Below are 14,111 nucleotides of genomic sequence, written 5' to 3'. Positions count from 1 at the left end.
GCACGCATGCCACTATGAAGTTTCGCCTTTCGCCAATGTAAATCTTGTGTAACGTGAGTGTAACGTGGCGTGTCGGCAAGTCCTTGTTTTCTACGAGTGTACGAATGTGCTTATTTGTGTATGCTCACTTTTTTATTTGCTTCCGCTTTGCTAGAGTTTGCTCTCAACTACGCAAAAGGTTAGTAAATTTATTTCCCCGATTCACGATTCGCCCGAAAAACTACCCGGGACCTAGCTAGATAAATTCATCAATAGATCACTCTAGAGTTGCGCAGCTGGGAAAAGGGTGTGCCTGGGTGCTGCCGGAAATTGCCTCCGATCGCGGAGTGTCCCTTATCAAACGCCTCCTAATCATGGCTTCTTTCAATTCTAGGCCTTGCAGCTAGGGAAGGAAGTTCGATTTATGATTTGTGGTGATTTTTCTACTCATCTTAGGTAAGGGTTTGTTCGATAAGAAAAACAGTGTCGGAAAAGTGCATCCCCCAATCATCCACAACCGGTTTCATCCGCATCCGCTACGATCACACATTTGCTGTTGAAGTATATTTATGAATTTTTTTTGTGTTTTGTTTCGTTTTGTCTACTTTGAGTTTTGGTTTCTGGGGCTAGTCCCAATCACGCCTCTCTCTTCGATTGTATCTGAGAAATTGCATCTGGTTGATTTTTTTTTTGTTTGTTTAATAATGTTTACATGTTGAGAGTTTGTACCTCTCATGGACGTATGTTGTTGATTTTTCTTCTGCTGATTCGTTTAGTTTAATTTGCAACCAGCAACCGAATCCTGGCCGAATCCTTTTTCCGTCTCACTCGAACGGACTAAACAAACACCTGCCTGCGTATGCTGAATCCCTGATATGGTACTCTCTACGTTACCCGAAATAATGAACCTATGTTTACACCTCTTCTCTTAAGCTAAAAGTAACATTAATCCAACAAAAGCTATCCAACTTGCGGCTCATACCCATCCGCCTGGTAAAGCCCATCGATCACGCGCGCACTTATCAATTGCCACTGGTTTTTCTGCGTGTGGTTTTTTTTGCCGCAAAAAACACGCACCCGAGGACGAACATTCGATGTAATCTGGCCATCGAAAACCAGCGAATCGGCATTAACGAGGCAGCGGGAGCGATGGAAAACTCGATACGATAAATTTATTCACCCTGGCCGCGTCTCAGCTGTCACGCCACAGTGCACGTGCTTGCGCAACGTGCTGTCACGCGGTCGCGTTTCCTTTGCGTTGGAGGCTCTGTCTCATCGACAGGCGCCACCCAATTAGGGATGGCCCCGCTGGGGTTTGGTGGTGCTTTTTCACCTGCCCGGGCTGGCTGACTTTGAACCATTTCGTTTCGATTTCCTACACGCGTGAAAGTAAAAATCTGCGCGCGTTTTGCCACGCCATGACCCATTGCGCCAGCGAAGCGCGACACACTCTGATATGGTGGAATGTTCTTTTTCGTCTTGTTGAGAGAGGATTTTCCCTCAACCCCTGTGCTTTGGCATGGCGGAGCGTGATCGTTTTGATTTTCATTCGGGTAGGGAACGCCCCCATCTTCCGAACCCCGTTCGGAAGCAGCCTTAAACAAGATCGAATGTGCTCTTCTATTGCACGAAAACTGACCCGCAAATTAAGATAACTCCCTCCTTTTCCATACTCCTCCCTGGTTCCCCACCGACGGTCAGTGACTAGCATACCTTCGATTGGTCTACGAGTAGAGATCACCTATTTATCCTAGCTAGAAGTAATCAGAATCGATCCTCGTGAACGGCGAACGAGAGCTTTAGAAGCAGACAGAGTTTTTAAAAAGTGGTAAGTATTTAAAGCAGTTTGGACACCCTGAGTCCCCGGGTGCCTCGATCACCATGGTGGAAGAGATCACTCCCTTCCCGCAATGCTCCTCCCATCTGGCGGACGCCATCTTTTCCCTCCCAGCGCTTGCTCCTACGCGCTAATCTGTGTTAAGTAGTCGACTACTAGAGTAAGTGCAGCAACGGGCCGCAGGTTTTGTATTTAGAAAGCGAACTTGATTCCGAACGTGCCAGCACCCTATCCTAGCGTGCTTTTGCGGTAGCGTTTTCCAAGAGATAAGAGATAGTTTTGTGCTGCGGGCGTTGATCGAACACCAAAGAGAGAAAGGAAAAAGAAACCATCGCCTTCGCAAGGCCGGTTTTGAGCCCCAGACGAAACTGAATTCAAAAATCCTCTCCCACTTCGGCAATTCCTTCCGTGCCGCAACCGTAATTTTCACCTTATCCTAGCGCTATCCTATTTGTGGTTTCATATGTGTTTGCTGCTGCTGCTGCTGTTTTTGTTGTTTTGTTTTAATCTGACGTGTGTAATGCATTTTAGATTTGATGCTGGTTATAGCTTGTAGTACCTCTGGTATCGCGTTTACTTTGTTGATGCTATTCTACTCTATTCGCAAAGAATGCAAAGAATGCTTAACCGTACCTATCATTTGTCATCTATCAATTGCTAGTGGGTTTTTTTTGCAAATGGAGAAAATGTTTAAACTGGAAATCGTCTTAACTCGCCTTACTCATTAAACCGTATATGGGTATGTATATGTATATATATGTATGTATATATATAGCTCTCATCCTTCCACGTTGTGTCAAATATATAGTTTGTTCTTTTACACGTACGCATGAGTCTGCTGCATCCTTGCTGCGGTTAGTTGTCTAGATTAGTTGCCCGCCCCGCGATCGCAGTGGCTTGGAAAGTTCGAATGCGCGCTTTACAGCGGGGTGCAATATGGCCAGTAGCTGAGAGTGTAAATTGTTTTAAGTTCAAAATTTTGTCACATTAGTTCTACGCCTTCCGTCCTTCGCCCGGCGTCGGGCGTTGTGCCGCGAAACGGTTGCAAACTATCAGTACTTGCTCCACGCTACGGTAGCCCATTTTCACGGTGCACAACCTTCCCAACGGGAACCAACCCGCTCCGGTACGGAACGCCCGGTCTCTTAGGTCAGGTGAGAGCAGTGCATTGATTTGATTCCGGCGGCGGCCGTCTGCTGTAGATAGGTTTCTGTATTTAACTCCTTGAAAGTCATAAGATGGACGCACACGAGTGTCACCGTGAGAGACGAAAAACCAGCACGCTTCAGCAGCTTTAGCTTCCTCTTCGGCGCGGGCTTTAGCAAAGGGTTTTCGCTTGTCGCTTTTGAGTGATCGTGAATGTTTGGTTTGTGACTGCTTTCCTCACCGTTTCGAGACTTTGTAAAAAAGAGATAAATAGTTTAATGTGTATATATATGTATATGTCACTTTATGTATATGTATATATATATATAGTTAGCTTTAATCGCTTTCGTTCCATTACCGTCGCATTTTGCTACCGGCGCGGATCGTGCGGATTTTTCACACGCACGTCCCTATCGACCTGCAGTGTGGCACTGCACCCCCTTTGCTAGGTTTAATGTGTATGTCCGTGTGTGTGTGTTGTTTGTGTGCTTTTGCACACCCTATCACTAGTCGCTCACTAGATCAATTTAACAAAAGTTAACAATCAAATAGAAAATCACCGTTTCACATTTTACGTTTCGTTTCAGCCCACCAATCACACTCACTTTGACCCGGCACCTGAACGGGACGGAATCCTGCCAAGGTGCCGCGTAACATGCTGTACAATCTTTCGCCCAAGCCAACCCATTGCCATGTGCTGCACAAGGGAGGGAGCTCTGTAAATTGTGTTGATCTCATCTCAATAGATTAATAAATAGATTGCTAGATTGCTGTCCAACTGCTACGTGTTCTAGTAGGTAAAGGAAAAAAGGGTTTCATCATTAAAAGTAATCAAGAACCGTAACAACTGCGCTAACTTGTATCCTTACGCTGCTAAACTCGAGCTTCTCGCGCCCGTTATGCTTTGCTTCACAAATGATACCCACTGTCTCGGTTTATGTACAGCTTATGGGCAGTCTCCGTGCGTGCTAGCTTCCCTCGGCTGGCCTGACTACCGATCACCTATGACGGGCGTGGAAATCGCAAGGATTGTGCCATCCGGAAATTGTCTATAAATAATCGACTCTAATGCTACTTTGTACCGCAGTTCGGTATCCCTCCTTCTTTTAGCTATTTCGTTTCGTTACGGTGCCCCGCGCGGCACTGCCACCGTTACTTTTCTCTACTGATCGTTAAAATAAGTCCTCTGCTTAATGCGTACATTGGCAACACTTTTGGTTTCGTGCTACCGACTACTGCTCAAAACCACCACTAGCCTCCATCAATAACAGTACTCGAGATAGCGAGTGTTTTACAAGAGTTTAAAAAGAGTTGAAATCACATTATTTTTCAGTGTTCCTCCGTTGTTTTTTCTTCTACATTTTTGCTTCTTCTTCTTTTTCTTCTTTCATGTGAGTGTGTGAGTGCCACCCGTTTCCTCCCACGGATAGGGCGTTATTCGTCTAGATAATTCTACTAAAAATTCAGGTATCAGATTAAACACTCCCATTAACTGCTGCTTTAAATGACTGCTGCATATATGCTTGCTTAACAATGTCTTCATTCACGTTCGTTTGCTTATGAAAGATTGCTGATAAAAATTGCCTAGCGTATATTACTCCTCGGTTTGTCGGCCGTGAGAAGAAACCAAAACCAATGCCACTAATGTTTGAATGTTCAAATCGATCAAACTGAACCATTGCTTTAACGGTGAGACGGTTTCATCGCCTAACAGCTACTAAACAGGGAAGAAAATATTGTTCTAAACACATTAAAACCCGAAAACAAGCTATGAACTAACTAAACAATTAACGATTTAACTAATACTGTGCGATTCATTTAACTGATCCTTGAAGCATGGCATTTTAACCGATCCTGCCTGCCTGGCTCGCTCAGCTGTGCAACGAACCGCTTAACAGCGCCATCTACATGTCAGCTGCGTAAGCGAGACCGAAACGCCTGCTTGCTGCGGCCGAAAGCAGCCCCAGAAACGAGTAACACAATCGAATGGCACTAAAACAATAACGAACACATCCTAAAGGCCCTACAAACGGCAGAATGACGGTTGTCTAACGCGGGCGGCTTCCGAATGCCTTTAACAATCGTTCCTTCCGAGCTCGCAGGGCTGTAATCGAGCGTCCTGCAGCGCTCACTGGCTGATTGTTGCGGCTTCATCGGCGCCCGAGGCGAACGGTTATCCTTGCGAGGAGCGCCACGCACATCGGACCCTCTTTCAGTTCACCTTCGAGCGCTGGTAGGTGGTACCTCGGGCGGTTCGGGGCACTGCAAGCTTTGGAGGTACTCCACCCTGCGTAGGTGGACCAGCCTCTCTTTTTCTGCTCGTTCTCTCTGTAGCCTGTCCGGGGAAAACGATAGCACAGATTAATCATCAGTGTTGCAGTAATTCATTTTGGCAGGACATTGATAAATTACACGAAACACAAATGATAACACAAATAACCGAAAATTCAACGGGTTTAAACAAAATGGAAAGAAATAATTTCCCGAAACAATCCAGGAGAGGTCTCTTCATGTCGATAGCTAAATTTTACTTGCTTAGACAGTGGGGAAAAAAATCATATCAACGAAAGAAAAGGACGAAGACGACGTTAGGATGAATATCTCACCAAGTTAGTCATTTGCTCATCCCATGTACTGATGGTAAGCGTAAAAAATGAAGCGATATATGTGAATGTTAGTGATTAGTCGAGCACAATTCCAGCCGGTTCCGGTGAGTTCGCGAAGGTCGCTCGAACACTTACTTGTTTTTCGATTGTCTCATAAACTGCTGTATCTTCCTGGCGGCCTGATTTTGAGTTCGTTGCGAATAAGTTCGTCTATGAAGAAAGGAGAGAAAAAAAAGGCGTTAGTCACCACAATTCACGTAAGTCGCTGCAAGAACTGCTCACTTCAAGGGACCCGATGGACTTGGTTCCTTTGAGGCGGAACCACCCTGCTGATTGTTCTGCTGTTGCTGTTGAGGCGATTGTTGCTGCTTCTGCTCGTTGCGAAAGTTCTGGTAGTACGTTTCGATGCACTGCGAGGAGGCTTTCTCCTCTTCGCTGCTCGTCACCGGTTGCTGGCCCTGCTGGGAGCTTTGGGACTTCTTGAACCGCTTGTTCTCGCAGTACGACCGATAGCCGTTCTGGATGACGAGTGCGGCCTGCGTCATCTGCCGGTAGTAGGCGTACTGTTTGTAGCGCCTGTAGTAGTTCTGTATGACGACGGCTGCCGTGCGTTCCTTGTCCTGTTCCTCCATGCGGCTCTTACGGCCCTTGTACGATCGGTACGCCTTCTGGATGCACTTGGCCGCTTCGTAGAGCTCGCGTTGTTCACGATCTACGAATGAAGCAAATGGAATTGTTACAAAAAAGCAAAAAAAAAAAACACCACTGAAGTGTTACTCACCATTGAGCTTTAGATTAGAGAAGTCGGCTTCGAACGGGCGCACGGTGCTATTTGTGGACTGCAAGAACTCCGTAAAGTCCTGCGTGGTAGGCGGAGGACTCGGCGATCCTACGGGATGATCCTGTGGTATCGAGTAGCTGGCGGGCGACTGCAACGGTCCAGAGGATGCGGGACTAAGACTCGAACAGGGCGTACCGACGTCGTGATAGCTGTCAGAATAAAGCAAACAGACCCGTATGATCACGCCAGTGGCAATCGAGCATAGAATGAATCGAGTTCCGAGCTCCATACCGATAATTGTGATCACTGAACTCGAAATTAAACTCCTGATCGAACTGCGATGAGGGCAGCGAATCGAGCAGCGGCTCCATGAACGTGTCGTTCAGGATACCCATTCCGGACGTGTCCTCGTTCAGTGATTCTGGCAGTGGGCTGCCAAGGTACATGGTATCTTCAGATTCATTCTGGAAGGCATTAGAATGCGAAACAAATTCCTGCTTATTTACGCTGATCGTCAGCACAGAGAAGCTTCTTAACAAACCTTTATGCGCTCGGGCATGGCGGCTATTATCTGCTCCGCCAGAGTGAGCACTTTCGCATCGGACTCCCCTGCAAGTTGAGGAATGGGTAGAGTGGGAGAAGAAAAACGTTCAAAAATTAGAAGCAAAATCCAACGGAGACAGAAAACGCGTATAAATCTAACATCCTTCACAACACGTACGACACACAAAACGTTCCACTACGAAGCACAAGCAAAAGCGACAAAAGAAACGAAACACAATCAAGCATTCGTGCCGAACTTACCTTGCGGTGGTCGGGAAAAAGATGGAAAGGATATAAATACCTCTGTACGGTGACCCTTTTACGATGTGCTAACATTCTGCTAGCTATCGAGTCGAACAAGTCTCATATGATTAGCATTGTGCTGGTTATCGTGAAGAGATCTCGGCGATCTCCATGACGATCACGCTGGTTCAAAAGGTTTACAACTTAGACACGCGAATAAAATCCATTTTGTACAAGACTTCCACCAAATTCAGCTCAACACCGAGCAATACGCCTGGTGGCAGAAATTTAGTCGACTTGGGCACTTGATCCATGCTCCAATTGAACACTCGATCGGAGATTGGATTTCTAACACACAAAAACGTACGCAGCGTATGTACATCACCCGAAGGGTAAACGAACAAAACCGAACCGAAAAGTTTGATGTAAGAAATCATTAACTGAGAAAACGTAAGGTGCTTGTCATCTAACATCGAGAGGTTCAGTGAAACGAAAGCTAACCGTAGATCGAGACTAAAAACACGGAGATCTAGTAGAAAACAATAGTACACATCGATAGAACAGGGAGAGAATCATTACAACAGCACCGATAACGCAAGAGAGAAATGGACGTGAACGGAGAATCACATTGGGAAAAACGAAAGGAAAAACGGAATAACAAATGGAAGGAAACAAAGAAAACATCTAACACACACGCGCACACCGAGAAGAAGTGTTTCTAAAAACGGAAACGCACGAAAACAAATCAAATACGCGGGAAAATGGGACACACAGGGCAGATCGGAAGAACTAAACACGACAACCAAACAAACAAACAAACAAACAAACGAACGAATGAACGAAAACATAACAACTAAACCGAGTGGGCTGTGTTCACTGACCTACGGCGCTCGTAACGGCGCCCGCACCATTAACACTGCCCCCTTGACCCAGCTCCATGCTATCAGGATGCTGATGGTGCGGTCGGTGGCAGTCGTCCTCCTGCAGGGAGTCCGCGTCCTCGCACATGGGGCTGGTTTCCGTGGCCGAAACCTCACCTGCACGCAACGGCGCACATTGTCCAGCGTGGAAGCGTTCGCGCGCGCACGCACGCACGCACGCGTTCAATTGCGTGAGCAAACGTATTTTTGGTATGTCATTTTTGTATGTTGTTGGTTGTTGTTGTAGTAGTCGTTGTTGTTGTTGTTGTTGTTGTCAAACGCAAATAAAGGTAGGAAGGTTTTGGCAAAAAATCGGTTGTGAAAGAAATACGTAGAAAAAATTAAAAATTTAAATATCAACGCAATCATTATCAGCAATCGTAGGTAAGTATCGAGAAACGAGCAGCGAACACGTGGAAAGGAAAGTGATGCAAGATGGGGTGGATGAAATTAGGCTCGTCTGCAGGATTTCATGTCTTGACTGTCATCAATCTGCATCAGAGTGGTATGCACTAGGGATGGACTACTACTTGCCAGCGAACGAATGCGGGAATAAAGCGACGAGAAATAAATGTGTAAATTGGAACGGAAAACGAACGATGCAACAATGTTGGCTACTAAGAACGGAGGAAAAGCAAAAAAGGATAATGCATAATGGTAGTTTCGAATTCGAAGGAAACGATGCAATGGAGCCTGCTGGCTATTCGCATCCAGAGAACGTTCCAGCTCGAGTGTGATGTAGCTCGAACCACCCAAAACGACATTTCACAAACAGCAATGCAATAAAAAAGCGCATCCTATCGCTAGAGATGTGTGTGTGTATGTGTGTTTATTTTTTCGGGTAGGTACGTGTGGGTGAACGAATTGATGAATTGAGATAGAATAGAACTGCGCTACACGTTACTTTTTAGGAAGGACATAATGGCACCCGTGAAAGGACACGCAGATGGACACGTGTCCCAAGCCACGTGAATGAAGCCGAATGGCGTGTGGATGGCCCTGCTCGGGATATCCGAAGGGTCAGCCATAAGATAAGACCAAACAAATCGATGCCCCGGAGGATCAGATCTGATGCCATCCAAACCCAACTAGCTACTTACACAGTGCAAAGTCCATCTTGCGCAGCGGCGATAGCAGCGAAACGTTGCTCGAGATCTGCGACGGTGATTCCGTGGTGCGTTCGCTGAGTGATAGCGAGAAACTGTCCGTGTCCCGATCGTTTCCACCAGCACCGGACAGCGTGCCTGGTTGGCTCTTTCCACCAGGACCACTGGTGCCCGATGCCAACGGCAAGGACATGCTGCGATCCATCCGTGTTCCACGTTGCGCCTCACGAAACGCTTTGCCCGTGCGACCAAGCCCCGACGATCGGCTGTCCATGTTGATGCCACTGTCGATCGAGGATCGCTTCGAAAGTCGCGCACCGGGAGGACTTTGGCTGTGTGGAGTGAACAGAGAGAGAGAGAGAGAGAGAGAGAGAGAGAGAGAGAGACGTGTCTGTAAGGACGAAGCTTGTTTTCCAGATCAAAGCGTGCGCAGCTTACCTCGAGTAAACGGCACCGGGTCGCAGGAAAACACCATCGTGGCTCCGATTGCTGTCCGAATTGGGCGAGAGTGCGTTCGAAAGCATCGGATTCGAGTTGGTGTTCTCCAGCCCGTAATGAAGCCCACCAGGTTGCGAGCTACTCGACGAGCACGAACCCTTCATGTCGCTGTACGGTGAAAGGGCGTTTGGCGAAAGCGACGGATTGAAGGCCGCCACCAAACCGAAGTTGTCGTTGCTGCAACTGTCACTGTTGGCACCATGCAGGCCCTCACCGTAGCTGAAGATCTGATTCAGGTTCAGGAAGTTGTGCATCGAACCGCCATCAAGAGACGCCAGATCACTCGAGGTGTTGCACGGATGCACGTTGTTGTTGTTCCCATCCGGGGTTTTACCACTGCCAGAGCTCGTGCTGCTGTTGCTGTTGCTGCTATTGCTTTCGTTCAGGTTGCTCAGGAGTTCGGTACCTGCGATCCGATTTGACCCGTTGGAACCGTCAACCCCCGAGGACGCTTGCGAGGGTGATGCGGCCGGTGAGGACGCACTGGAAGAGTGATTCGAGCGGGCGGCGTTTGGCAGGACGTTTGGCGAAGCGGAACAGGATGCGGCCGTCGTACCGATGGCGGAGGATGTCGTCGAGGACGCGATGGAGGCAAGCGTCGGAATGGAAGCACTCGTAGGCGTGCGCTGTTGCAGGTGTACGCGCTCTTGCTCCTGACGTTCCAGCTCACGGGCCAGCTCGGTGTGACCATGATCTCGGGCCACCTCAACCGGACTCTTCTGTGCGATCGTGCGAACATTCACCGCGTTCTGGTTCCACTTGTACAGCATGATGGCCGTCTCGGTGTGGCCTCGAGCGCAAGCCAGTGTCTGAAATAAGGAGGATCAACAAACTTTAGCAAGAGATCTGCCAAAACAGAGCGCACTCTCGCACTCACCAGTGGCGTGTAGCCTTCTTTATCCTGACTGAGAGCATCAATCTCCGCTTCCAGGATGACGTTCGAGTTCTCCGCCTTCCAGGTGAGCATCGTACGCACCAGCTTGGCGTATCCTAGCGCCGCAGCCAGATGTAGCAGCGTCATTCCACCCTGGTGCTTGTCAATGAACGGACCTGGCGTGACGGAGCGCCACATCTTCGCGGTCAGTGTCTTGCAGTAGTTCACCAGCCGATCCTCGAAGTTGCTCTGCTTGAACAGGAGCGTGTCCTCGGGCTGCAATATGGCGGCAGAGGCCAGATGTAATAGGAACTAAACACGGCAAACAGCCCAGCTGACTACTCACCAACTCCCCCGGTTCTACCTTGATCTGTAGCTTCTCGTCGATCGATTCGAGCCGATTCAGCAGGTTGAACTTGAACAGCATATCGTTACCGTTGGCTTCACACTTCGTCTCGAGCTTTGGCGGGGATTTGTACTCAAAGTTGACCGCGTTGGATATCACAAAACCATCACAGGCGACCTGCAGCGTCACGACACCGACCTCATGCGCCGGGCAGTAGCACCGCAGCACGCCATCTTGCACGAGCGTCGTCGGCACCGGAAACGAGTCGAATAATACTGTATAGGTGGAGCTGGCACTCCACGGTCCGGTCACCAGCACCTTGATGCCACCCTCCGGGTATGCCCATTCCGGGCTAAAGTCCGTTATGGTGGACGCATTCGCGAGCGACTGTTGCTGCTGCTGCTGCTGCGATTGCTGTTCGTTCTGGACGTGCTTGTACTGACCAAGCCGGCTAGTGCCATCTCTAGCAAGCTCGTCGGTCGTACCGTCATCCGTACCATCATCAGTTCCGTCGCGCAAAAACTCACTCTTAGCATCCAGCTCGAGCTCGGGAAACTCCACCAGCATGTCAAACGCGTCCAGATTCACGAACACATCGTCATCAACCGTACCGTGGTTATCACCACAATTCTCGATGAAGTCCATCGGGTTGATCTCACCGTTCATGGCGTCATCCGTCGGTGTCGTGTCATGACCAGTGACATGCCCACCTAGCGGCATGTTCGCACTCAGCGTCTTCTGGATGTCCTCCTGTGACAGATCGAGCGTTTCGTTGAAGAACGGCAAGTTATCGTGATGATGTTGGTGCTGCTGCTGCTGTTGCTGTTGCTGATGATGATGGTGCTGGTGTTGATGCGTCGTGCCACCATTCTCGAGACCGACCTGGCCAGGACTCGCCATCGGTGTGTGATCCTGATACCCGAAGATGCTCTCGAACGATTGCTTGTCGGAGCAGCTACCCGAGGATGTGCCACCGGTGGTAACCGACGAGGACGATGGTGAACCGCTGGACGGTTGCGTTGAGTTCTGGCGAACTTGCTGCTGTTGCTGAGTTAGCGATGGAACAGGCGAGGACGATGCGTCCATCATTTCCTGCTTCGCGATCGTTCCGGATCCGGTTTCCGTCTTGATGGATGAGTCAACGGAATCTTTTGCCTTTTGGTGCTGCGATTGGCACACGTACGACTGCTGTTGACCGTTCAGGATCAGCAGACTTCCCGGCGTTCCGATGTTCTGTGAGCGAGAGAGAGAGAGAGAGAGAGAATGAAAAAGGCAAAGCTCAATCACAATGCCAAGCTTGGAGCTTAAAGCACAACCACAACCGCGCAAGGAGCAGATTATCCTTCATGAACACGATACTGACCTGACCCAAACTCAGCACCAGCGGTGGTGTAGACGTTACGACCGACGCACTGCTGACGGTGTTATTAACCGAAATTCGATTGTGATGAACTGTCGCACCACCACCGTTCGTCTGCCCATTGGTGGCTCCATTCGCCATCAACCCACCGGTTCCATTGACACCGTTCGAACCCACTCCAGCAGGTCCTTCAACGGTTTGAAGACGCGCACTCACCGCGAGCCCATTCGCCGTACGTTGGCTCTGGCTGATGAGTGATATATGAGCCTCACTGTTACCGGGTGCGTTCGTACGCTGGTCATTCGATCCTGCCCCATTTTGGACCACATTTGGTGGTCCCACTTGTGCTGCGTGCCCGATGGTGGTCAGCTGATTGCTACTGCCCGAACCACTGCTGCTGCTGCCATTCATCGTGAGCCCATGTTGGTGTGGATGGCCGCCAGGATGCTGTTGCTGCTGCTGTGGGTGATGGTGTTGTTGTTGTTGCTGCTGTTGCTGTTGCTGTTGCTGTTGCTGGTGCTGATTGCTGGTGATAATCATCGCCGATCGGTGTGCCGCGAGATGATTGCCCGGTGTGCCGTTGGTGATGTGATTGCTGACGTTTGTCAATTGTGAGCCACCATTGCCGCCACCAAGCGGCTGAGGGCCAGCTCTAATTGCATTCGGTCCTGTGAGGTTCTGCCCGGAGGTAGGAATGACCTGGAAGTGTATCGACGAATCGAGCGTCTTGGGTGTGATGGCGCGAGCTCCGTTTGGATCGAGGATGGTGTGTTGTTGCGAGTGTTGCTGCTGTTGTTGTTGCTCCACCTGCCGACCAGTGGCCATCCGTCGGTTGTCCAACCAACGGGGATACATCTGCCAAAGCATCGAAGCAGTTTGAGATTGAGATTGCTAAGCGGAACGTCCTAGAACGCCACCCAACACACTTACCCGTGAGCCGATCAGCACGTTTGGAGCCGTTCCGGTACCATGTCCATCCGGTCGTTTTCCCAGCTCCTGAGCGCCCTTTGCCGCACTGATGCGTCTCATCGGATGGGAACAGGACTTGCCATCAGCACAGTTCGCATCCGGGCAGCCACATTCGAGCTGCTTCACCAGCGCCGTTTGGCGCGCCATTCGTTGTTTCTCCATCAGCTGGCTTACGATCGCTTCGACCGTTTCGGCCGTCGAGATTTCGATCTCGTTCGCCGCGTCCGGTTCGTCCTCGCTGAAAACTGTGGGAAAAACTAAGCGCTCCGTCAGTGCGTGTCAGCACGCTTCGGGTCGGCCATTCGGTGAGGGGCTTTTACTTACACATGGGCTTCAGCTGGCTGACGAGTTCTTCCTTTGTCCACTCTTTCTTGTCACCCCACAGCGCCAGGTTGGGTGTGATGACTGCCATCTTGTTGTCGTCCGGGTACGGTACGTTCAGGTAGTGCACGAGCACGATGTCTGGGTTTTGCAGGAGCCAGTAGCAACGCCGGTGAAACGTTGGCAGGATGGCCGAGTGTACGTAGCAGCCGTAGATGCACTCCGTGCCTTGCACTTTCAGCTTCATGTGATCCTCGCGTGTTGTCTTACCGTCCTTGCGCTTCTTCCAGCAGTAGCCATCGCGTCGGTAGCGTACCTTTTTGCGAGAGTACAGCAGCATCGAGCCGCTCTTGGGTCTACGAGAAAATGTCCGAAAAGAACACGTTTTTTGAGCTAGCTTTCGATGCATTAAAATTTATCAGTGGTTGTTGCTCTTGACGAGCTCTAATTGAATAACTTTTACTGTAATTAGCTTTGAAACATAGCAGCTTTATAGGAAAAATCGTACACGGCAAAGTAAACCCGTTATAGGTTAGGAAACTGTTTTGAGTTTAGTTTATCGAGTTTAGTCTTTTGCCAAAT

The 14,111-nt window shown here is 49.3% G+C and overlaps 1 protein-coding gene across 1 annotated transcript in view; it reads right to left on the bottom strand.

The window, feature by feature from the left end:
• Positions 1–5,174: 5,174 nt before the first annotated feature.
• Positions 5,175–14,111, bottom strand: part of LOC128724834 (uncharacterized) — a 112,096-nt gene continuing 103,159 nt past the window's right edge. Inside the window, exons 5-20 of the mRNA XM_053818556.1 lie at positions 13,533–13,885; positions 13,170–13,465; positions 12,243–13,094; positions 11,734–12,112; positions 10,880–11,679; positions 10,537–10,809; positions 9,600–10,468; positions 9,156–9,493; positions 8,017–8,172; positions 6,891–6,958; positions 6,641–6,813; positions 6,350–6,558; positions 5,851–6,280; positions 5,704–5,778; positions 5,569–5,596; positions 5,175–5,297 (exon numbers count right to left, since the gene is read on the bottom strand). Of these exons, the coding sequence (XP_053674531.1) occupies positions 5,175–5,297; positions 5,569–5,596; positions 5,704–5,778; positions 5,851–6,280; positions 6,350–6,558; positions 6,641–6,813; positions 6,891–6,958; positions 8,017–8,172; positions 9,156–9,493; positions 9,600–10,468; positions 10,537–10,809; positions 10,880–11,679; positions 11,734–12,112; positions 12,243–13,094; positions 13,170–13,465; positions 13,533–13,885 (5,422 nt within the window). The remainder of the gene's footprint in view (positions 5,298–5,568; positions 5,597–5,703; positions 5,779–5,850; positions 6,281–6,349; positions 6,559–6,640; positions 6,814–6,890; positions 6,959–8,016; positions 8,173–9,155; positions 9,494–9,599; positions 10,469–10,536; positions 10,810–10,879; positions 11,680–11,733; positions 12,113–12,242; positions 13,095–13,169; positions 13,466–13,532; positions 13,886–14,111) is intronic.

This window comes from Anopheles nili, chromosome 3, assembly GCF_943737925.1.
Source record: "Anopheles nili chromosome 3, idAnoNiliSN_F5_01, whole genome shotgun sequence".
NCBI lineage: Eukaryota > Metazoa > Arthropoda > Insecta > Diptera > Culicidae > Anopheles > Anopheles nili.
Note: the sequence above shows the minus strand (reverse complement) of the source record. Positions and strands in the feature narration are given on the sequence as shown.